General features: G+C 40.9%; 1 protein-coding gene across 2 annotated transcripts; it reads right to left on the reverse strand.

Annotated features, from left to right (window-relative positions):
• Positions 1–239: 239 nt before the first annotated feature.
• On the reverse strand, positions 240–25,780 carry clcn7 (chloride channel 7). 2 transcript variants are annotated; one of them, XM_080447734.1, is made up of 25 exons: positions 25,538–25,780; positions 24,120–24,197; positions 21,045–21,110; positions 19,752–19,817; positions 18,842–18,974; positions 17,941–18,050; positions 15,324–15,404; positions 15,087–15,149; positions 14,752–14,835; positions 14,402–14,495; positions 14,110–14,174; positions 11,988–12,104; positions 11,553–11,607; positions 10,805–10,865; positions 9,793–9,934; positions 9,536–9,629; positions 7,480–7,652; positions 7,018–7,069; positions 6,446–6,573; positions 5,859–5,944; positions 5,433–5,568; positions 4,926–4,985; positions 3,388–3,564; positions 2,936–3,016; positions 240–2,371 (listed from the first exon to the last, which is right to left on the reverse strand). In XM_080447734.1, exons 1-25 carry the CDS (start codon positions 25,658–25,660, stop codon positions 2,285–2,287), a joined length of 2,412 nt encoding a protein of 803 aa, XP_080303860.1. In that variant the 5' UTR covers positions 25,661–25,780; the 3' UTR covers positions 240–2,284. The 2 variants fall into 2 exon arrangements, with proteins under 2 accessions (XP_080303860.1, XP_080303861.1); XM_080447735.1 differs by lacking the exon at positions 24,120–24,197.
• Between the last annotated feature and the right edge of the window lie 271 nt (positions 25,781–26,051).

Genomic DNA, 26,051 nt, shown 5'->3' on the forward strand with positions numbered 1-26,051 from the left:
AGAGGGATTTTGAATATCTTTTTATTTTGCTGTGATGCTGATAAGATTATTAAGTGTTACAGTATGTATGCCCAGTGTTATGCTGGTCTATGCGTCAGTTGTTGCTCTGATTATCCTGTGAGGATCTTGAACGTAGGTTTATGTTCTGAAGTCATTATGCAGAAGTGTCCAATAAAAAGTAAAATCCAATGAAAACGGAGGATGCGAGATCACTGTGTCATCAAACTGCCTCAAACTGCCTTTTACTATACTTTATTAGCTCACAAAAGGTTCATCAAGTGGTTATAAAATACAGCATACATTTTAACATCTACAACTGTACAAACAAAACAGCACAACGGAGTGCAAACGAGACAAAAACAATGATTTGAGGCGAAATGTAAAAACAATGAACACAAGTGTAGTGGGGAAAAAAACACACTGAAAACACAAATAGTAAAATGTTAATTATTATTTTCATGTACACACTCAGGTGATCCTGGCATGGTCTATAAATGTCACTGATGGCACGCCTTATCTGGGTCAATTATCAAGAATTTAAACACATCATCGAATACTGTCAGTTAAATGCAAGTGACGTAAATAAAATAAAATGTTCACGGCAAAAAGGTTTTACATTCATAAAATCTTTTCTCATGGGTCACTTGAGGGTATTTCTCAACATAGTAAAAACTAAAATCTGTCTTCGATCTCAGTAGTATATCAAAGTGCAAATATTTTTGTGGTGATACAAACTTCTGGAGGTTTGAGTACAAATGTGTTTAATGGTGCTGATGATAAACTAGGAAGAGAATCATAATTCTGTGTTAATAATGTGTTCCCAAAATCGTGTCCCAACAGTTCTGATTCCCAGGTCTCCGTCATGATATCCGTGGCTGTAGCCAATTTTATCAATCGCTCTCCATCAAAAACAACAATCAAGTGACATAATTTAAAAGACAAATAAGAGACACATCCATTAAGCATACACTCTTCTCTCAAAACACTTGCCATTAAAAGAAGCATCTTGACACTTGAAGGTTTTGCACCCAGTATTTTGAAAATGAAATGGAACTACTGTATGGGGAATGGGACTAAAGCCCTTTGCCACTCCATTGTAAATTACCAAACCCTTCAGGCCTTTAAACTTTGTCTCACCGTAACCCACCAAATACACCCACCCGCCCCATATTGAATCTTAAGACAAAGACGAGACTACATTGTACGTCAACAATGTAATAACAATAAATAAAAGCATCCTCACTCACACAGTGCAAAACTAAATGACATAAAAAAGTGGATGTGCTGATATCAGCTGAGCCAGAGTGCTCTTGAATCCACCCTGTTTAATGTAATTAAATCTATGAACACAAACATGAACCTGTGTTTCTTTGCACCCTATGTAACAAGAGTGGCAAGAGGTTTGAATGAGCCTGGTTTCCAGAGTTGAATTACTTTTTCTACCATGGAACCTAACTTGATGATGTAGAAGAGCCATTTCTCTAAAGATGCAGAGAAGATTCTTATAGAGGACCCAGGAGTCAAAAGCAAACTTATTTTTTTCTTTACATTTGACTTCCAGCCTACAATTTGGGTAGTTTGTTAATTAATGATCCCTTCATGTGTTCATATGCCTTCTCCTACGGTCCACAAATAAAAACAACTGACATGTTTCCTGAAAGGTCAACCTGTCTTGTCCAGACCAGTACTTGTTCTCAAAATAATAAACATACTCAGTAAAGTCAGTGACCCATGACCCATCCATGAATAGGTTTCATAACCACAGAGAGTCAAGATTTGTCCACCTGGGTAAAAAAAAAATTGTGGGAAATATTTAGAACCATTCGACAGGCAACGACAAAGACATTCTTGGCAAGTTAATTCCACCGCACTTCAGGTGGTTGTTTTTAACCATATATCTCGACCATTTCCATGCACATTTTACTGTCCACACCTGGCCGTCTGTGGAAACAAACGATGTCCTTGTGTTGTCATGGTGTCCGTTTTGGCATGGTCTCTTGAACCACCACAGAGTCCATGAGGAGTGCATAGCTGGAGCTGAGAAGTAGCTAGGCAACAAGTGACCTGTGTAATCCATGGGAAAGAGTGTTTGTGTTTGAGGTGTGTATCCATCTGGTATCTAAGTCAATCATTTACATGTTTATGTGCGAGTGTTGTTCGTGTGTGTGTGTGTGTGTGTGTGTGTGTGTGTGTGTGTGTGTGTGTGTGTGTGTGTGTGTGTGTGTGTGTGTGTGTGTGTGTGCTTGTCTTGGCATCCAAGTCCATTGCACATCATCTGTGTCTACTATGTTTGTGCCAGCTGTAGTTCTTCCAGCCCATGTTTGCCCAGATGGTACCTGGCCAAGTCCTTCCTGGTCACCAGACCAACCACCTTGAGAAGAAGGAAAAAAATACATTCATCATCATCATCATCATCCTCAACATACCAGTTGTATGATATATATGATATGTAGTAAGTCACTCTGGATTAAGAGCGTCTGCAAAATGCCTAAATTGTAAATCATCTCTGTCGGGTGGAAACCTCATTATGTCCAAAACCTTTCAGGAACTTTTCAGGATTAAAATTAAAAAATGGCAAAAGAAGCAGATCTACGAGCTTCCGGATCTGCTACTTTTGTGTGACGCTGTAGTATGATCAAGTAGGGAATTAATTTATGAAAAAACACAAAAAAGGTTAAAATATGGAGATAAGAGGTTTCTGCCTGCCAGCAACGGAATTGTATGAGGATCAAAGCATTTGGTCTCACTCATCAGATGAGACACCCAATGCTACCCTGCTATCCACACAACACTAAAAGTTCTATATGCACATACTGTATGTACGTATGTTTGTGCACCAAAATGCACACATCTACTACGTTTGTGCACACACACAACGCTAGCGCACAGACAGTGAAAGACGAATGGACGCACACACATCACACACAGTACTTACCCTGTTCTCGTCATCCACAACGACTAGATGTCTCAGTCCCAGTGCTCTGAACAGCTTGAACACACGAGGCAGAGATGTCTCCTACACACACACACACACACACACACACACCAGAGAAGCGGGGTTTACCCTTGCTCATCAAAGATTACCTACATCAGCAAAATGCATACTGTAGGTGTATTACAGTATGTATCTTTGGTAAAAATCTAAGCCGTGTGTGGGTCTGTATTAGCGTGGAAACCAGACGAATATTTTTTTTAATTCGCCACTTGGAAATAAGGCAGGTTCCACACAGAGATTCCAGACTAATATCTACGCAGTGACATATACCTGGTATATACCTAATGGGAGAGAATAAGGTGTATGCATGTACGTAAGTAATTGTGGAACAGTGTAAGGCACGTGCGCCTGTGTGTGTGTGTGTGTGTTTGTGTGTGTGTGAGTGTGTGTACCTGTGGTACAGTGTAAGGCGTAGGGTTCATGAACTCTGTGAGGTCCATCATGCACTCTCTCTCATCTTGGGAGACGTGGATACTCTGGATGGGAGGGAAGCGGGGGTACGCATCCCTGAAGTCCTTCAGCTGCAGCTTCCTGTGTGTCAGCCTGGACCGAGCCAGCTCCACAAACACCTGGAGTCACAGTCACACACACACACACACACACACACACATACACACACACATACACACACACACACAGTGTTTTTAATACTTTGTGCTTTATTAGCTTATTTTACTGTCATTTTAGGGTCTTCATTAATCACATAGATTAACCAAATAATTAAAAAATCAAAGATTAGTATGTTATGAAAACAATTGTTTCCTAAAATATATAAAGAATTGATATGAATCTGACTAGTTTCAGAAGTGTAAGGCCAGTATATAAAACACTTTAAAATGAGCAGTGATTTCACATCCTGTATATTAAAATATCTGGGAGACACTCTCCGCTGTCACACATGCAACACACAATACAATACAACATAACACTAAATTATCATTCATAGTCGGACGTAAGGAGCGCCGGCGCTCCTTACGTTGTCGTTTTTGTCTCCCCCTCCGTCACTTACGGCTCCAGGATTTCCTTCCGTGCAGTCGACATTCACTGTCAGGCCGACATGCACGTTGACTGTAGTACCACTGGCGCCCGTTGGCAGTATAAGGGGAAAAAAGTTTCCCTCTGCCCCTCTTTCTCCACGTTGGTGGAAGTACTTGAGTAAATGTACTTAATTACAAAAATACCGTCGATGGTCTGTGACAAAATGAACCCAGCCATTCCCTAAAGTTAAACACACACACACACAAATAATATAGAGCACAGTGCAGTAGGGGTCGAAACTCACGTTTTGTAGACAACCATTGTTTTTGTCTAGTTTGTGGACAGCTCTGAAACCTTTATTGCGTTGTTTTGGCTAGATGCTACAATGGTAGCTTCATGTTGTTAGCTGCGCTGCGCTGTTGCCAGGTTTTGTGAGAGAAATAAGCAACCAGGTCTATGAAAACAAGCCCAAAGAATCGACTATGCCACATCACATGAAAATAGCAGATCTACAATATATGTTTGAGAATCAATGTTTTAAATAATAATTGGCCCAAATAAGCAACTACATTTTAGAAACAAGCCCAAATAAAACCGCAACCACCAATAAAAAAATGCTTGTTTGTTTCCAAGCAACTTTACAGAAAAATAAGCCCAAAGTCGCAGACATGGCAACATTATGGGTACGTACATAATCTCGCAACTGTGGATGAATAGGTGTATTACGCCTGTACACTTTAAAATAAATAAAATAACCCCTAAATAACGTGAGCGACTAAGCATGTGTCCGTAAAGAACGGACGGAATCCCTCACCCCGTGACGCACGTTTCAGACCCATCTAGGGACTTTGAACGGGCCTTAACCCAACACAGCACAAATATTCTCTCTCTCTCTCTCTCTCACACACACACACACACACACACACAGCGGGGGAGACAGCACACATCTCACCTTGTGTTTGAGCAGAACGATGAGCTGAGAGCGAAGTATGAGACCACACAGCTTTGCTGGCTGAGAGAGAGAGAGACAGGAACAGGTGATGGAGGGGTATGTGTAAGAAAAGGAAATCAATTTTCAGCAGTGGTTAACCTTGAATGATCAACCCACTGGTTTATATACTGCATTCTGTAGACATACTGTACGTATTTATCCAGTACACAACTATATTCTATTTTATATAACCTTCCAATTGGACAAAGAGAGCTGACCGGTGTTTAAAAACATTCTATAAAAATAACGTATCACTTGACTACCATTTGGCCTCAACTTTTAAAATGTTTTCCACAATGAAACTAAACTAGTGGTAATAAAATAATTAATTTCATTTCATTTGAAATGCGTAAACCTAACTAACCTAACTTAACTATTTCACTTTAGTACAATCACACTGAAATGAATGGGAGTCTCACTTCTCCGATCAATCAATTGAGGGAAAAGCCGCTGAAACAAGAGTGGTACCTCGTCGCTACCGGTGATGTGCTCGACGACGACGGGGAAACCGTTATGATTGGTGGAGGTGTTGCTAAGGACATCTACGATGGTTCCCACTTTCTCTAGCCTGTTGAAACATGTTACTGGAGAACTCTGTACCTCCCTGGGGATGAAAGACAGAAAGGGGGGACAAGGGGAAAAAAGGATGAAGAGATAGAGGAAAGAAATGTATGACAAGGAGGAAGTGAAGGTGGAAATGAAGATAATGCCGTGAAAAGAGAGAATGAAAAGGTGATAGTGAGAGAGGAAGGGATGAAGAGAAGGGGGAAATAAAAATGAAACAGAGAAACCGACACATATTTGTTCATCTCTGTGAAGTTGAAATGTAATTTGTCCAATCAGAGAAGGTCTTATATCCCTGACTTGCTATGAGCCAATCAGAGCAGTCGTTACCTTGCCGTCAGCCAATGAGATGTGGCTGGGGCCTCCCAGTGTAGGAAGGGAACACTCTGTAGTTTAATGTGGAGGTCATATATGCCCTGGAACACAAACACAAGAGATCACACACACTGGTCCTCTGTGCATGTGTGTCTGCATAGCATACTAGCTAAATAAACAGGTGTTCCACCAAGTCATCTACTATCAGTGGTTATAGTAATGGTGTGAGAGTGTGTGTGTGTGTGTGTGTGTGTGTGTGTGTGTGTGTGTGTGTGTGTGTGTGTGTGTGTGTGTGTGTGTGTGTGTGTGTGTGTGTGTGTGTGTGTGTGAGAGTGTGTGAGTGTGTGTGAGTGTGTGTGTGTGTGTGTGTGTGTGTGTTTTGCATACAAGCGTGAGGCTGTTTCAAACAAAGCATTTTTTCCCAGCTGAAATGCAAGGCGCTCTCCTAAAAACGCTTACAAACGGCAAGAGTTGAAGATATTTCTAAATATTTCGCTGCACTGTAAATACGCAGAGCTCCTATTGGAAAACAATTCAAAATATACGGTGTGCTCAGGAAGAAATGCCTTGGCGGACACTGAGTCTCAGCCCCCTCAGCTCACCTCTACAAAGTAGTCTCCTACTATCTTGGCCGTCATGAGGACCAGCATGATGGGGAGACCGTACGTGACATTTCCTGTGGCCTCCACCATGATGACAGTCAAACTGAGGGTCATCCTCACAATGCCCCCTGCAGGGTGAAAGGCAGCATTACAGCTAATACATTTATATTGAGGGTTATTTATCATTACTCGCTCGCCAAGGGGCGCTCTTCCCATAGGTGAGACATCTCGCTCATAATACTCAAATAACCGGAGTTACGTTCGTAACCTATAGTTTTCCTGTATACTCAGTACAGGACACATAATCCAGTCTTTATTCTTGTCAAAGAGTCCTTAAGCAAAACAGTAAAATTATATAGAAACTGAAGACCAGTGAATTATTATATAGTACAAGTCTAGGCCACGGCAGTATCATCCCTTCATCCTGTTACATTAGCCATCAAATATGAGGTCATGCCCGATTCGTACATAATTATAAGTTGTGAGTTTGTAGACTTGCTACTTTTAACATGTGACACTGTCATATGACAGACTATAAATTAAGCATCATGCTGTAATATGGTGAAACTCACCGAGCTGTGATGCAGCTCCAATCAAGGCATATTTACCAGGGTCCGCCCAAATCTAAACACACAAACAAATGAATGTAAACAACAAAGGAGGAAATGTGGAATATTTAAGTCCAACATTTGGGTTTAGGTTTAGCATAATTTTCACACCAAAAAAATCAAAGGCAGTGAGGAGGAGACTAAAAAGTTAAAACATGTCAAATAAAATAGTACATGATCAAATTATAATGACATAGTATCTATAACTTTTTAATAATAAATAATGAAATAATGGCATATCAAAAGAGTGTGTGGGTGTGTGTGTGTGTGCGCGTGCGTGCGTGCCCGTTTATGGCCAGATTACAGGAGTGATATTTGATTAGGCATTTTGCCACATGAGCCCATACATCCAAAGGCAAAGCGTGTTGCATTTTCCTCTGTACCTCAGGTACAGTACTACAAATACACACGACCACACACACTCACAGAGTCTTGGGGGCTTATGTCGGCCAGCAGTATTCCAAACAGCCTCCCCCAGGCTGCTCCGATCAGGAGAGAGGGGATGAAGACTCCTGCAGACACAGTCAGCCCGTACGTCCAGCAGGCCAGGAAGAAGTAGGTGAGAGTGAACATGCCCAGTGTCAGAGGGTTGTACGTACCTGGAGGACATGAGAGGAAACACAAAATGCAGAGGGAATCACACTCACATCCCTGTGGATATGTCCATGGTCAGATGGTGGTTGGTCCCAAGAGAAAAGATGAAGGGTTGAGAAAAAGAAGGGAACAAAGAACGAGATGAGTACTAAGTAAGGAGAGTTAGCAGAAAGAAGAGAGGTCAGCTATCAACATGCTCAGGATCAAAGGATTGTAGGTGGAAGGACGACAGAGAAGGGGAGAGATACAAAAAAAAGATAGGCAACAGGAAGATGGAGAGAGGGAGAAGAGAAAGATAGAGAGGATGGTCAGAATGTCCTTGTTAACACTTAACACATACTTAGTATTTACAGTATACTCAGTATGTGTACTTACAAACCTTACAAGCCTGCTTGTGCGGAAACTTGTTTTCAACATAGTGCTTTCCTCCTAAGGTCTCGATATGAACACAGATTTGTGTTAAATAATTCAGGTAATTTAGGCCGTCCATCCATAATTCAGACACAATGCATTGTGAGCTTGTAGATCTGCTATTTTTGCCGTTTGATATTTTGAAAATATTTGAAAAAGAGAGAGGAAGACCAGACGTCCATGGTGGAGGAGGTTTGTTGAATAGAGAGAGAGACATGTGGGTTGTACAGCATGAACTTGGTCAAATTGTAAGGAAGTTCCTGGAAGAAAAACTGATCAAAATTCAGGGGCATGAAGGCACACAGAGGACTAGGAGTGAAAGAAATGAGGAGAACAACAAGAGGAAGTGTGGTAGCCAAGGTCTCCTGCCAGGGTCATCATTGGTAGCAGCAGTGTGAATCAACTCGGTTTAAGTTTTGCTAAAGTGAACGCTACCTGCATTGAATTGAAGAAGGGCATAGCAACCTGGAAGAGTTTTTATGTTGTATCCTCCAGGGATGCAGTTTAGACAAGACTGCAAAACTGCAATTATTTTAAAATGAAAATGTCTTGCGAAACGATGGAATATGACTAATTTCTAATTAAAAAAGGTTGGGTAAGCGATATTTGTTGTTTGTTAAATAAGTATTAAATACCTCTATATTCTGATAGTCCTAATTGAGTAGAGTGTCTGTTCAGTAAGGGGAGTCTCCCTGTCTCTCCAGCTCGCACAGGATACAGATTAAACAAGTGAAATTGGAAGTGGTGACACAAAGAAATGAGCAGACAAAATTGGAGTACAGTATAAAATTTAAGCTGATAAATGGGTACTCTCTCTCCCCCCATAAAATGTATTTTCTGTTTATTAACACATTCCATGCCAGACGTTAATCTCATAATGTACTGTTGTATTGTTTTTTGTTTTTTTTTCGCCATAGACCTTGTTAAAATCCTTAAGATTGAGCTGTGCACTGTTTGTAAACATCGCGGACATCTCACTGATTCTACCAGTGAAGATGTTGTAGTTAGAACTGTTTACGTTAAACAGTGATATGCGAGGAGAAAAAACTACAAGGAGAAAATGGAGTTTCAGTTTCGTCATTAGAACGAGGGCCGACGGGATCGGCAAAACCGGATCCCAAATAATTCCGTTTCCGGTGGTCAAACCGGAAACGGAAGTAGATCAAAAATTTCCGAAAGTGCACTTTTGGTGAAATCAACGCGAACCGTAGATCTACGCGATTGGCACGTGGCGGCTTTAAATAGGTTTGCGTAGATCTACGCGATTGGCACTCAATGTGTTAAAGAGGTGGAGAGACAGGGAGTCTCCTGTTACTGAACATACACTCAGTCTATAGCAATGAGTACTATCAGAATATAGTGCTTTAACCTTTTAACAAAAAACTTTTTGTTTAAACCAAATAATATCACTTACCCTACCTTTAATCTTGTATGTATACATACAGTATACACACATCCATCCATCACCTCTCTTTACCTGGCTGGTTATGGAAGAGACTCCGGACACTTCTCTCAGGGGTGTTGAAGAAGGCTGTTGCCATTGAGTTGTACTCTCCATCTGCACAAAACAACTGTTATTGGAGAGAGGGACAGATAGAGGGGAGGGGGCAGGCGGGAGAAGATGGAGAAAGAAAAAGGGTCAATGAGAGAATCAAAAGAAAAACACTGTATTGATATCATTGGCCAGTTTGTTTTCCAGTGTGTGTGTGGTGTGTGTGGTGTGTGTATGTATACCTGCAGAGGGTACTCCTCAGAGTGATCTTGTGCCAGTGGTTGACAGTCATTGGAGAAGTAGATCATAGCAAAGGACACGGTTGCCGTCACCGCAGCGACCAGCATAGCCTCCATCACCTGGAGACATGGCCGGTGCACGTACCTGGAAGAAGAAAATGGCATGCACGTTCACTCATGCTCATGAAAATTCATGCCTGGGTGTGCAGACCAGCCACTGCCAATGTGAGTGGTGCTCAGTTCCTCTTTTCACTTTAGTTGATTCTAACATTGTGATGGCCCTCATTTAAATGATTATTTTAGTGAGCATCATGTCCCCAAACCAGGAAGTCACAGTGGTATTTTTTAGCTCTGTAGGAGGCTCTATAAGAGAGTCTGTCGGTCTATGTTCGTCTGTTCAGAGCTTGTGCACAGTACCAGTGTTTTTCTCAAACGTTTTACAATTAAAAAAACATATTTTACTTTAATTCATACTGGACATCAATGGGGCTCGGATCAGGCTGAAAAGTCATACATCATATAGATAAGTCATAGATAAACACACATAGCCACAAAGTCTGAGATCCACATGAAGACATGTCCTTCCCAGTTTTAAGATAATTCTCCTCCCACACGACTACATGATCTGTTCCAATGGTTATTGTTGGCATTCTAGAGCATTGATTCATGCTGGTATAAATATTTTGGTAAACCATGATGAAAAATTATCTTTGGTACTTCCGCAATGTGTCATTAGTGTATGTTCATGGCTTTGTTGGTGTCGTATTGGTGTTATTCTTGCTGGATGCTTGTGGCATAATAATGCATGTTACCAAACACTTTCCTATGTCAAGTACACAATTGGATTTATCACAAGATCACACAACACAGTTCAGAACTCACGACAAACCAACATTCATTGTCCTACAGCATTAAAACAAGTTCCTTGTGGGAACATTTTATGCTACATGTATTAGGAACTTGTCTTGGGCACTAAACGGTTCCCCCGTTCCAAGAACAACGGTAAAAGCCTTACCGTATCCTGAATATGGTCAGCCAGTAGTTTAAGATGTTGAACAGGGCTCCCAGCAATCCACCTGCCGGTTAAATGCATTGTTATTAAAATATAACCTGTGGTAAATATAAATGGTTCACACAACACAAGTAGAGCACATAAAAGAGCAGAATGAATCGTGAATAGTGTATCGGACAGATAAATGCAAAAAAAAAAGTAAACATTAGCACTTTGCCCTATGGAAGTGGGGTAAACTCCACTGGCACTGCTGTTTTTTCCCATCCTACCAAATATTTTACATAAACCCAGTGTGTCCTTGTCATTCTAGCTCTCTCTAATCTTGGTGAGATCGAGGTGGAACATGAGGTGAATGCAATTAACAATACAAAACAAGGCAGGGTGGATGAGCTGCAATGAGGCGCAAAGAAGCAGTGCAGGCCAAAACTGGATGATCAGTCAGCATGGCGGCCATATGCGCCTCCTGGTGTCGAGAGGATAAGTAAGTAATGATGGAAGACTAGTGGTGCTAGTGACTATGACCTAACAGTAGACAGGCTTTTCCTATAAACCTCGACTTGTTCACTGGTATTCAATTAGTTTAGTGATGACCCATGCCAGCATGTGCATGAAGAAATATATTTGCTATTTGACTCTGTACTAAAGTGTATGTCTCTCTACTGCAGAACACTGTCGCCTGCTGGCGGTCTGAGCTTTTCCATCCAAACTCCCTATAAGAGCTATTACTAATATGACAGAGGAGGGTTTTTACCTATGGCTCCCATAACGATGAAAATAGGAATCTCATAGAGGTTATAGGCCACACTCTGAAACAGAACAACAGATGTTTAACTTTGCATTCACAGGTAAAACTGGTAACACATTCAGAGACCGCAGTCATGATATTTAACCTCCTATACTGAAACATGTGTGTCACTCACTAATCTCTGACTATTCTTTGGGTACATTTTGAAGAAGGACAAATCATAACTATTTAGAATATAGAGTATCAAATATAAACATAATACAGTGAGCAAAGCTTCCTGTGGACAGGTGTTGAAAATTAGCACTCGTGCTATATACACTGTAAACAATGCATCTGGGTGCCGTCCAATGTAATTGTGATGTCCATATCAAATAAGTAAACATAACTTAACATAACATAGCATGTATTAAATAATTTAAGCTGTATTATAAAGGCTCTCACATCACTCTCAAAGCGGCCAAAGTTGATGAGACCGGGGCTGGACAGGTCTCCTGGCTTATTATGGTAGATACTCAGGAAGAAATTCAGAGTGAAGGTGGAGATCATGGAGGCAAAGAACTGGATATGGAAAAGAGAGTAAAAGAAAGATAAGTAAGAAACAAAGTGTCAGGACTGGACTCTCTGCCCCATCTTCTCCTCTGCATACGTTTCATGTAATCTTCTGGTTGAAGAACAGATTAATTTCATCCCCCTTTCCTCCATTCATCCATCCATCTATCCTTCCTTCAAGTATTCACTCTCCTCTGTCAGTATCTGGTTAAAGAACCACTTCCATCTTCTAATTAATTAATTAATTAATTAATTAATTAATCCATCCTTCCTTTCTGCATTCACTATCTTCCATGTCAGCATCTGGTTGACGCCTATCCAGAGTCTATTCCAGTGGTTCTCAACCTGTGGGCGGTGAGGATATTGCAAGTGGGCCCCCAAATAATTAGCAAAACACTAAGATTTTAGCGATCATATGACATTAACTCATTCAGTGCCACATGACGTCTAAGACGTCACGTGGCCTGAGCGCCCTGAGCGCCAAATGTCTCTAAGACATTTTTTATTTATTTTTTATGTTCAGAACCCAAGATATCATGATTTTAAAATATTCTGCTCCATTCACTCTTTGTTTAACTTCTTACTGAAAAAGGCTGTATCTCGGCTCCTAAGCACTTTTTTTTACAATGAATTTTGGCTGTGGCACTCAGAGCCAATCTGCCATAAATAAGCATGGCACTGAATGAGTTAATATAAAAAAATATATATACCGGTATGTGAAAAAGTAGATTACATTAGTTCCATTGATCCAAGCCGGAACACAATCGATTGATTGATCATAACATCCTCTGAAAATGTACATGGCCCACCCACCAAATAATAATAATAATAAATCATTTATAAATTAATTGCAATGTAAATATTGTAACCATGTTTTGCCATAATGTTACAAATATAGGCAGTGATAAAGGTTGTGTTCTGTGCAAACTTAACTAGAATAATAACGTGCGTGTGCGCCATTGACTGAGCCTAGAGAAGGAAAGCCAGCTGGAGCCTGGGTTTCTACACAATCACAGCAGACAACGAGTCACACTTGTGTGCTAACACACACAAGTATGTGTATGTATATATGTCACAGGTAAATTGGCATTCCAGGTAAATTGGAAGGGGAGCGCTTGTTTTTAGGCGTGGGGCGGGGCTGCGAGGCGGGGCTTTTCGAGACAGGGTTTTTTACGCGAGGCTCGCGAGGAGGAGGAGGAGGAAGAGGCGCGATGCAGGGCTTTGATACGAGGCGGCGCGAGGAGGAGGAGGCGCGAAGCCGGGCTTTCATACGAGGCGCGCGAGGAGGAGGAGGCGTAGGAGGCGCGAGGCGTGGCTTTGATGCGACGCGGACCGCACGTGATAATAGTTATTGTCCATGACGGAGGCGCGCCGACTCAGCAGAGCTTGAGGCCGCCTCCAGGCGCGAGTGCGCACGCCGACCGGCCGAAGGTCTGCTGAGTTGAATCAGCGCCGTCCGAGTTGTAACCCGATAGGGGGAGAATAGATCTTTTTATGGGATACTATCATACGGTCTATGGTTACTATCCAGTGTCCACGACGACACACATGCACACACGCATGTGCATGCGTGTGGATTCAGTGTGCATTCATTGCCCTCTACAGCGTTGGTTCCTCTAGCGCACCTTTTCCAATTTACCTGGAATGCCAATTTACCTGTAACATATATACAGCCTTTAAAAAGGTTGTGAGTGGCATGTCTCTGATGATGCGACATGATACCTGAGTCACGTGTCACGTCCCACACCTGCTTTCACTGAGAGGGCGGTCTTAAGGCCAGTTTTGGTGGTAAAAATCCATATTAAGGCTTCAGAGAAAAGCAGAGAGCCAAAAACCACCAGGATTTTCATAGAAAAGGTTCAAAAACTAATAACATGATTTTGGCTGGACTGGGCCTTTAAACACGTGTTAAGTGGTCAGATGGGTGGGCTGCAAATGCTTTTGAGATTTTAAAGTGGGCCCTGATCAAGAAAGGTTGAGAACCACTGCTCCATTCACTCATTTAAGTACTCACTATCCTCCATGTGAGCATCTGGTTCCAGAAAGAAGCTCCCTCCTCCAGGGAGAACAAAACACCACCTGCATCGGAGACAAGCATCACCACAGTTCAATGGAATACAACCACATTTTATATGATAATAAGATCTTAATAAACGTGATGTTTGCAACAAGACTGCCAGTATTTTCAAATTATTAGTCTGTGTCCACTATTTCATTTTCCTGTGTGTGTGTGTGTGTGTGTGTGTGTGTGTGTGTGTGTGTGTGTGTGTGTGTGTGTGTGTGTGTGTGCGCGCGCATATTTTTACCGACTGGTGCTCCAAAGGCAGCAGACACACCAGCAGCAGCTCCAGCAGACACAAAATCTCTTTTCTCGGTGTCCCTCCGAAAATATTCAAAGATCTAAACACACGTGTACACGTTAGTAAACCTATACAAACACATGCCACACACATGGATAAACCCCTTATATAATGCACACATTAATAAAACACATTTCTATGGTTACTGTAACTTCACTCAATAAAGTCTTCACATTCACCCCCCAAAAAGTGTGTGCATTACACATATTTCAGTATCAGCTGCAAAGTCACTTGAAACAGACATGCACGCATGCACGCACACGCACACGCACACACACACACACACCCTACAGTACCTTGAAGTCTCTTTTCAGAGAGGTGCTCCTACCCTGAGAGACCCCTGCAGCTACAACGGCACCAGAGTGAATCATGGGACCTTCCTGAGGAATTGTGGGATAAAGAAGCAGACAAAAAATGAATCAGATCAGGTCTCTCTTAAAAACATTTTCCAAGACTTTCCTGGATTTTTTTAAGTAAATATAATAAGACACCATTTTGTTATGGAATGTGGTGTCTTCGGGGACTAATAAATGAGCCACATTTCCCTGAACAGCATGACATCACACATAATCATAATCTAGCAAAACCATTTAATTGACATCACACCTGTGACTATAACATACATGCTTACCTTTCCCACTGCCAGGCCTCCAGCCACAGAACAGATAACACCAAACACTTTTACCAGCAGGGTCTATGGAACACACACACATAATGTGACAGCATGAATGCAAATCTTTCTGTTCATTATGCATTGGTTAAAGTAGTTGTTCTTACAGTGGTGTGTGTGTGTGTGTGTGTGTGTGTGTGTGTGTGTGTGTGTGTGTGTGTGTGTGTGTGTGTGTGTGTGTGTGTGTGTGTGTGTTACCTTGAGTCGTACGACCCTGGGAACCTTCACTCCATTCAGGTAGCATTTTATCTGTGGTATACCACTCCCAGCTGCAATTGGCTAAAGAAGGTAGAGGGAGCAAAGAGACCACATGAGGCAGAGGAGTTGCACAGAAATGGTCTGTTGAGATCAGTGAGGAAGAACTTGAATGGCCTGCACATAGGCCTGACCTTAACTCCAGCAAACATCGTATCAACTAGTGAAAAGCCACCTCAGTAAAGTGTATAGTGTTATAGTAGAAACGTGGAACAAAATCCATATCGATGCCCATGATTTGCTCAAAAATGTTTTCCACAAAATTGATAGCACAGAATTGTCTAGAATGTCATTGCAGTTGTAGCATTTAGATTTCCATTCACCTGAACCGAGGGCACTAAAGAAGGGGTGTCCACCGTCTTGACATTTCACTGTCTGTGACGGTACGTATATGACGAGATTTGTGTAAAAAGCTAAACATAAAACATGCTGTAAATGCTGAGCTGCTGGTGATAGTAGTCACCAGTGCTGTAGTCTAGGTTTTTTCAGACGGTATACCATAATTATTCCCTGGCGCAAGCACACATATACGTGCGCGTCACAGAATGAATTCTTGTGGTTACAGAGGGTGTACAATTTTTTACAGTATACTGCGTACATAGCGTATACTGGTAGAACACACCACTGGTAGTCACTGTAGCATGTATGACATTGTCTAAACCACAATGCTGTCTCTAGTCTCTAATATGCAATAACTAATAATAGTCTCAGCTAGGTTTAAATACTGGCCCATATAATAATTGATAGAAAACCAACAGACATGAGGCAATACACGCCCGTCTTCCATAGATTCAGCATCCCAATGACACTTGTTGCAAAAGCAGACACGTCAGGGGGCGGAACGGAGATGATGTGTGGGTGGTGGTGGCAGACTGGCAGTTGAATAAAATCATGCGCCTAATAAACTGCTTTTACAGTTGGAAAAGGTCATTTCATAGCTATATGTGGTAATATTTTCATGATTCCATCTCTAGGAGAGTGTATTTTTGACAGTAGTGAAAATCATACCTTTGGGATTTCTAGTAACCTGGTCTACAGTAATACATTGATGCTGCGCAAGCCTAACAAACATGTATAAAAACCAGGGATGTGTTCAGGAAAGTTGAAAACAAGATGCAGGAAAACTGGAAAAGACTAGGAGTTATGTGCATCAAAATTATGTGAAATTAAAATATACAAACCGGTGACAAATTAAAGGAAAAACCAACATAGTGTCTTAGTGAAGTGTTGGGGCACCACGAGCAGTCAGAATGCGACTTGGTATAGATGCTACACGTCTCTTGAACTCAACTGAAGGAATGGAACACCAGTCTAACAAAACATATTACCGGCATCTCATTTGGCATTTTGATGGTGGTGGTCAAGAGAGACCTCTAACATGTTAATCCTAAATCTACCATCAGTGTTCAACTGGTTTGAGATCTGGTAGCCTCGATCTCCAGGCTTTTATTTTTTAGTTTTGCTAAAAAATACAAGCCTGAAGCAGCGAGTCGATGTTCCGGGCATAGGAAGTGGGAGTCATCCTCAACCAACCAGAGTGCAGTGGGCGTCGCTCCAAATCACATAATTTTCATACTCATCAATCCATTAACCCCTGTGCCTTGTGGATGGGGCACCATCATCCAGGATGAGACCACTCCCATCGTGATAGAAGTGTTTCATTTATTTGCAGAGGCCCTTGCCTCTAAGGGCACAAGTAGACCCAAACTATTCTTGGAAATTGCCCCTACAGCATAACAGAGCCACCAGACCCCTGCCTATGAATTGAATACCAAGGCCCTCAGTGGAAACAAGTCCGCAAGGACTTTTATGAACGGACCTGTTAGACAAAGTATTTTAAATGTAACTGTGCTGTTTTAATTTTTTTGCCTAATAAAATATTCAATCAATTCAATCAATCAAAACCCCTTCACATAGGGTAAAGCAGTCGGTAGTACCATTCCCCTTGCGTATGCCACACATGCACTCACCCACTTGGGTAGGTGTGCATTTATCTTTGTAATGACGGCTTTATACACTGACTGCAATCCTACTATAACATTCCTCTTTATGTAGACGTTGACAAGATTGTTCTTGCTGACGTCCTACTCTTTAACAGTTTGAAACTACTAATAAAGCAGAGGTGATGGAATTAATTTGAAACTTGAAGATATCAGCAGCTAGTCATGATGATATTGGTACTTAAATCAGTGTCTTCTTACACATATTTTCAACTTATCACTGCAAACTGGGGTTGTTCTAACCAATTTAAAAATTGCCAAAGTTATCCCTTTCCATAAATTTGGGGATCCAAAACGTTATAATAATTAGCTATTTCAGTGATGCCATGTTTTTTTTTCCTAAAATATTGGAAAAACGGATATATAAAATAATATTGTACCACGTAAATGAACTCAATATTTTGTATACTATGTTAACAGCTGTATTGTGTCATACAGCATTTGCCTTTGTTATATTTCTCCACACACATTTATTCAGGGGTTCCTTTATTTGGCCAAATAGCTAAAGATTACATGAAAATCACATCCCTGTTGAGAACATTTCTGTTTGTCGGTCTTACCTCAAAGAAGGCAACTAGGATGGCTCCCACCATGACAAAGGCAGAATTGAGAACAGCCCATAGGATGAGAGAGATGGATAGGCCACCCACCTCTGTAAACTTCTCAATGTCTGGAGGAGTCAACGGTCAAGGTAGTACCTTACAGAGTTAGGGAATCATGCGATTGGGAAGCTGACTTAGCTAATGACTAAACCAACAGTCACACTGGAGTACAGTTATGATCGATCAAGCATAACCTTACACATCTGGATGGATAATGCAAAACAAGTGGTACACATGATAAAGAAATTAAATCTATAATTGTCTACAGTTCCACTGCACCACCACAGATGCAGGATAAATCGACAATGGCGTCCACTGTAAGGCTCGCAATGAAATAGGATTTTTTTTTTCACCCTTGGTATGAACCGTGGAGAGGACGGTCAGTTTGTTCGGATTACCAAGCGAGCTGATTGGACAAAGAGGCTTTTCATTACACAGCCCAGGCCGGTAGACAGAAAAGGTCCAGTCACACTATTGAATCAAACTAAGTAGGGCTGCAAGTACCAGTTATCTTCTTAGCGATTACTTTTATAATTGAGCCACATTAAGTCCTATTTTATACTTTGTCGTACACTGTCATGCGAAAATAGTCATTCAACAAGCTCACAATGAGTCACAGTGCACGCTTCAATTGGTGTCAAAGGGTTTTTCACAATTCCAGGAAATTCCTTAAAACGTGTCTGTATATAATGTGTCAATAGTGTTAATTCTCAACTGGTTTCACACTGGGACCCCAAAATGTTGCACTGACCATCAAATCATGACTTAACATATTAAATAACATGATATTACTCTGTTCAGGGACCGTGTCGGGACAACTTGCAACTCGTTTTCGGGTGTTAAGAGTATTTAAGGATGCTCTGTTTGACCACTTGGTACTTGACTCCAGCCAGCTCCTCCACGGCAATGTCTATAAAGCAGGCAATGAGACCTGTCAGGAACCCAATCAGACCACACACCACCCAGCGACTGATCTCCAGACAGCGGAAACCCTAGGAATACAGCAGAGAGGTAGATGGTGTGAGAGAGAGAGATTGTGTGATAGAAGGAATGTGTGTGGAGGGGGTTAGAATGAGAGAGAGTACAAGGGCATAAGAAAAGGGGTATAAAAGAACATGTACGTGGAAAATTTGTAAAAATGTAGTTAATTTCCCCTGCAGTATCAATTAAGTTCTATCTGATTTAGATTTTTTTTTATTGACAATAAAGAATTATGCACAAAACATCTGATTGCACATTTTTCGAAAAGGATGACACAAAAAAAGCCCAAAGGCTTATTTCCATTGTGGTCCTAATTGGTGGCGTTACAAGGGGTAAATAAAATACAGTTACAATCAGGACCAAGTGGTAATAAGAAAACTCTTTAAAGGGGAAATCCACCCATTTTCAATATTTAACTATGTCATTAATATAGCATAAAGGAGTTGTGTGGAAATAAGAAAAAATTAAAAAAAAAATTAACATTGCAAAAAAATTTAACATTGCAAAAAAATTTAACATTGCAAAAAAATTAACATTGCAAATTACACCATGATGAGTCATCACAGTGTAATTTGCAATGTTAATTTTTTTGCAATGTTAAATTTTTTTGCAATGTTAATTTTTTTTTAAATTTTTTCTTATTTCCACACAACTCCTTTATGCTATATTAATGACATAGTTAAATATTGAAAATGGGTGGATTTCCCCTTTAAGTTAGTAATTACCTTTATCCATCTATCCATCCATCTACAGTAATATACATACACTGTGTTACCAGCAGCACTTACAATGAAGCTCATTCTCCTCTCCTCCTCCAGGAACAGCTGGTTCTCACTGTTATCATAGTCCAGACTCTGGAACAATTTACAAATTACAATTTAGGCATTTAGCAGACGCTCTTATCCAGAGCGACTTACAATAAGCAAGGTAATCACATACAATATAGTGAGACAGTGTAGTGTCTCAGGAAACTTGGATCACTGGTAAACCAAGAACCTAGCATCAGTTTAAACAATGTAAAAAATGATCAGTACATTGAAAGTATACGATACCAGGTAAACCTAGCATCTGTTTAAATAACATGCGTCTAAATTACATTCTTAACATTATGGTAAAGAAAAACATGCCTAACAACACACACAGAGAACATTCAATAACAATTATGATTTATTTATTTTCCAAAATTCCATAATAATAATAATAATAATAACTTAAAGTAATACTAGGTAACGTTTTCAACAAAACTAAAGTTAAATTGTATATCTTTTGCGAGTGGCAAAAGTTTCACAACACCCACTCCGTGAATTTCACCCCCGGAAGCCTTTTATTTATATATTTTCTATTGAACGTGTACGGGGGGGACTTTCCCGGGAAAATGACGTTCCTGGCCAACGTCATGACGTCGTGGCCGACGTCCTCAGGAACTACCGCAACGGTTTCCTGTTTGGCCAGGAACTACCGCGCTATTAACAAAAAGGAACCTCACGCTGATTTTAAGATAATGTAGGATTGGAAGATCGAAAAAGAACAGAAAAAAGAAAGCACAGCTCATTGTAACTAATGCTCCACTGGCTAAGAGAAACGATCCGTAGATAGTATAAAACAATTAAAAGATCGCTTTTTGAAACGCTTCCGGCTTCCGGTGAAAACGAATGGAATTCTGGGTAATCGAGGACTAGGGAAATTGTATGCAGTGACGGTAGTGACCAGCAGAGGTTGCTAAAAATCGTTATTTGTGATTCTGCATTGTACAACTTTAAAATAGTTCTGCAATTCTACAAGTCAGGCCCTGGTTGGCTCAAACAATCAATGCTCAACCACATAACCACAACATCCTGTATTTGATTCCTGGCATAGGACTTGTGTTGCATGTCTTCTCCTCTCAGTTCCTCACCATCTGTCATATTCACACAGCGGCCATTTAGTTTTCACATCACATTCTGGGGTGGGTGAGAAACCGCACCCTGATGAGGTGACATAAAAGCCAACCGGCTGCTGTGTGAATAATGGTCAATCTTCACTTCTCACTTTCCTGATTCAAAATAAAGCAACAACAACATAAATGAGGCTGTTTTGTTTACCTCGTATTTGAGTGAGAGCAGCTTCTCATTGTGAGGGATCTCTTTGGGTCGGCCCCTCAGCGAGTCCTGAAAGAAGGGAATCAGAGTACAAAGGTAAAACATAGAAACTAATCTATGAGCACTGGCCAATGGAAAAACTCAGCAGAAGACTAGGGAGAGAAGAGAAAGTCATCGAAGTCGCAGAAATCAAAGTGAAGGTACAGCAAGAGTGAAGCCTAATTTTTACTTCGTCGTATGACAATGTCGCTCGCCGAATATAGCAGATCTATAAGCTCACAACACGTCATGACGGAGTATAAATGAAGCCTAAGTGTAAAGCAGCTGGTCAGCCATCATTTTGATGAACAACAATATGACTGGGCCATACTGTTTTCAGCAGTCCTATACTCCTAGCTGCAGTATGTAAGAATATTTCCTGTCACCACTAGTATTTAGTCAGAGCTTGCGCTCTCCAAACAAGAGTTTATTGAGGTGTACCGTATCTTTTTTATTTAATCACCATTTGCATTTTCAATCACTGCACTCCTGTTTCATTATGCGCAATTAAACTACCCTAGAGACAGCGGGAAATGTATAATTACATTTTCATTTAAATAAAAAAATCTTTAAATCCATGACCATGATGATTACACCAAGCATAACTTTCTGAGATTTACACACTGCAGCTCTAAGGATCTGTGCAGTAAAAGCAGAAAAGGCATTTAGGTCAATGAAGCGATTTTACATGACTGAGCCATATAAAACCACTGTGACGACAACATGATGTTACACCAGTGTTCCCAGTTCTTAGTTTCATTTTATAGACAGGGCAGAAAGGCCCTGTCTTTTACTTTTACTTACACCAAGTAACAAGACAACCCAAATAAAACCAAAAGTAAAATAAGATTCATATAAAACAGGATTATAGTTTCTGCTGTGTTGAACTATAAATCCAGCCTGTTCACATGACTGATTGAGGAAACACTGGTGCACATAACTCCAGTAAGGCAATCCTTACAAGCAGACAACAACGATAGGCTATAATTGACATGCAGGGCATTAAACGGGCCGACATCGCATCATACAGTAAGCACATGCATGCGCTCAGAGACGGTGCAATTCATATTGTCATGCACGGGATATTATCATGCACGGGAACAAAATGTACAGTATCATATCACTAATAAGTCATCTTAAAGCTAGGTCATTCCGAAAAGCTACAGTAGAGGTAGCTTAGTGCTGAAACTAATGGTGTTGGACTTAGAGGCCAATGGGAGTGATCCAACAGCCAAGAGAGACTCAAGCTGCATTTACTTGGCTGTGCGGCGCTTCCTTCAACGTAGCCTAAGGAACAGGATTTGAATTCATACGGTGTATCATAAGCTTTATGGCGATCCTTATCGTAGCTCATTATAGCGTTTGTCTAATCTATAAGTACCGCTCAGAAAGGAATGCTGCCGGGTGCTAGCGCCAGAGGATATTTTGGAAAGCAAAAACAAGTTGTCAGAAACTGTATTTATTAAGTGTAAAATATAAATACACATTTCCGGTGTGTACATCATTTGGCGGGTGTCGGGGGCTGACACTCGCAAATAAAAGTAGTGTTTAATAGTGTGTAGAGAAGTTTTCAAAAACACATTTATGTGCAATTGTTGTGAAAAAATATACTAGTGAAAGATCAAAAAGAAATTAGTTTAATTGAACACAGAATGACTTTAACGTTGTCATCTAAGGAACAACCTTTTGGAAACATTTTAAGTGTTGCGATTGCTTTTTGGGAGACTCTAGTGAATCAAGCTACATGTATAATCCAGCTAAATTTGTACCTACAGTACCAGCCAACATTACATAGTACTGATCTGAACAAGGGTTAGACACACAGTCAACTATTTTAGATTCCAATTTCTTCCACATAGCCTACTTGTGGGCATGGAGGGACCGGTTTTGAAAAGCCAGTGACCCATTTTTGGTACCATACCCTGATTTGTTGGAATCAGTACAGTATGTGTACCGAAGTACAGTATGTGTACTGAGGACTTTAAGCACATGGTTTACAATCATTCATCTTGTGCAATGTGTCATGCTGGAAACCATTAGACTGGTTTATTTTCCACCCTCGTGCCTTTAAAAGGCAGTGGATGAGTCAACTTCACTACTCTTCTCTTCTCTTCTTGTCCATTAAGTCCCTGTTTCTTTTCTTGGTGGATGCGTTTATTTTATATAGGCTATTTTGAAAGAGCCAGAGGTGCCAATTTGATCAAGCTTAGTTTTAATGTACCCAACACTAAAAGTCTGTAAGACTGTATTGATGAAAGCTTAAGTCTAGACTCTAGGCTAAAGGGGAACATCTGTAGAATCCTCTAACTTAAGTTTTATTTTATTGAACATTAAGTGGCTGAACTGAAAGAAGGTCTTTAGAGAGGCCTACTATTAGTCTATTACTATATCATAAATGAGTTTACGCATACAAGCCAGGTCGGTCTTGCTGTATAAGGCTACTCAAATAATCCAGTGCAAAATGATATATTGCAACTTTCCAGTAACATATTCTTATCTTTCACATAAAAGAGCTGCTATAGTTGAAATCAGTCAAAGTATAACATTACTTGGAGTCTTGGACACACTTCCTCAAAGTCTAATAGGCATGATTAATACCGTAGCCTAATAGTGATCATTATATCCAGAGGAATAATCAGCTATAGCCATGCAGGCCTAGTCTTGTATTTGTGAGTTGCATACTGCAGGCACTGGTCTTTATTTCTTCCCGACTGACTAACGAAATAGCACATTATCCTTTAATTCAGCCGTAAATCCAATGTTCACACCACTTGACTGGTGTAATTCACCAATATAATATTGGTGGAACTTACCAATACTGTAAATAGTGCCTGGCAATTTTGTCTTAGATACCAACAGTGTAGAGACTGATTTAAGGTAAAGCAGAGGCTGTTTATCCAATCAACTACTGTACAATAAATGACATTAAAGATTTCAGGTCTATAAGAGATGCACATGAATGTTCTTTGAGGTAGATGATGTGATTGGTAAACAGACAGAACGGAGATGGAGACAGCGGATCCGGACTTTAGACTTTACCTCATCCGATGTCATCTCCTCCTCCAAATCCACCGTGCTGAGTCTGCCTATGTGAAATAAACTGCCTCCTCCAGGCAGCTAACAGACCAAAGACATTACACACCTAAGCAAAATGACATATATGGCTATGTGTAGCACTTTGCAAGTTAACACTTAAACAGTCATAGCTACTTAAGCATGGATGATTGGGGCAAAGGGTTTGAATGTACAAGTTTGGGGACACATTGTGCTAAAGTGATTATGTTATACTAATGGCCATGATACTGTGAAACACAGGATGTAGGTCATTAGCCTGGACTATTTGATTACATGTTGACTGACCCAACCAGGTCTGCCTGACTGTACTGTATACAGACTGACAGTCTGTACACAGACTGTGTGTCTGTGAAGGAGGAAGCTGGTATTTCCACAATTTCTGTTTCAATGACACTGCTGGTTGACTTAGCTATTATGTCATCACCAAGTGTCTTTTGTACCCGAGTAACCTGACAGTTTTCAATTGTCCTCCAAGTTCCTCTAGGAATCTATAGTTATTCTTCACTCGTATCAGCTGCAACTGTTACTCATGCTGTTGGCAACTTGGCATGCGTTGTGTTTTCTCTCATACAACAGTGACATGATGCATGCCTTGGAAAACTCAAAACCAATGCTGGACAGGGCACTGCCACTCGCCTTAAGTCAGGGGAATGCCATGAAATTAGTCAAACGCATTCATAGCTCCATAAAGAACCTCTCACTCCGCTATACAGCTCCGAGATGAGGTTCTATGTGGTTACCTTCCAGAATCGGGTGAACGTCCGCCAAGGCTCCGCTGTTTACCCTTTTGTATATGTTGTATCCCAAAACTAATGGTAGATTCCAAGCCGCACGGATGTTTAAAGTTTGGAACGGAGCATAATATTTTAGGTCCGAAGCGAAACTACCCGTTTAAATCGCTTATTTAGTCAGTCTGTGGCCATGTTTCCCATTCAACCCGGAAAACCCCCCTACGTCCGCTGCCAGTACTGCTCCCGGTTTGGCTACAATGGGAAACATGGCCACAGGCTGACTAAATAAGCGATTTAAACGGGTAGTTTCGCTTCGGACCTAAAATATTATGCTCCGTTCCAAACTTTAAACATCCGTGCGGCTTGGAATCTACCATTAGTTTTGGGATACAACATATACAAAAGGGTAAACAGCGGAGCCTTGGCGGACGTTCACCCGATTCTGGAAGGTAACCACATAGAACCTCATCTCGGAGCTGTATAGCGGAGTGAGAGGTTCTTTATGGAGCTAACGCATTCATAACATTTGATTGTTTTTTTGTTTTGTTTTTCTGCAAAAAAAAAACATGACACAGCATAAAGTCTAACGTTCCATGAGTCAGTCTGTCAGCTGGGATGCTAACTAGCTAGCCAACAACATGCTAACGTTACCTGTCTGGAGTACCGGGGCTGTTCAGAGCCGTTGAGCAGCGGTGTTCCTTCCCCTCCTCCGGTCGCCCCGCCGGACTCGTCCGTCCGACTGGACCACGACACTTTCTTGGTGATGTTGGCCATGGCAGCCTCCGATAGACTCTCGCAACCCCTGCAATAATTAGTCTAATGCAACTGTTGTAGCTAACTATTAAACTCCTGTCATTTTCTCAGCTCCCCATGACCAACACAACATCAGTGGGTCTCGTGACGCTTAGTATGGGTCCCATGCGTGGCCAAAAATGTTTTACGCCGACTTCTGGGTGTTGTAGTTTCTAGTTGTAGGCGAAGACAGCAGCCAGCCATCCACAGCTATTTTCCATAAAAATCATCCTTAAGAACCTTATGATGCAAGTTGCAGCTAAAACATCCCTGAGCATTATAAAGAATTGCAGATAGACAGTTAGACATGTTTTAAGATGGAATGATACATATTTATAATGACATTACAAACCCAAATATATAACATACACAG

This window comes from Gymnoscopelus braueri (assembly GCF_963280865.1).
Source record: "Gymnoscopelus braueri genome assembly, chromosome: 13".
Lineage (NCBI taxonomy): Eukaryota > Metazoa > Chordata > Actinopteri > Myctophiformes > Myctophidae > Gymnoscopelus > Gymnoscopelus braueri.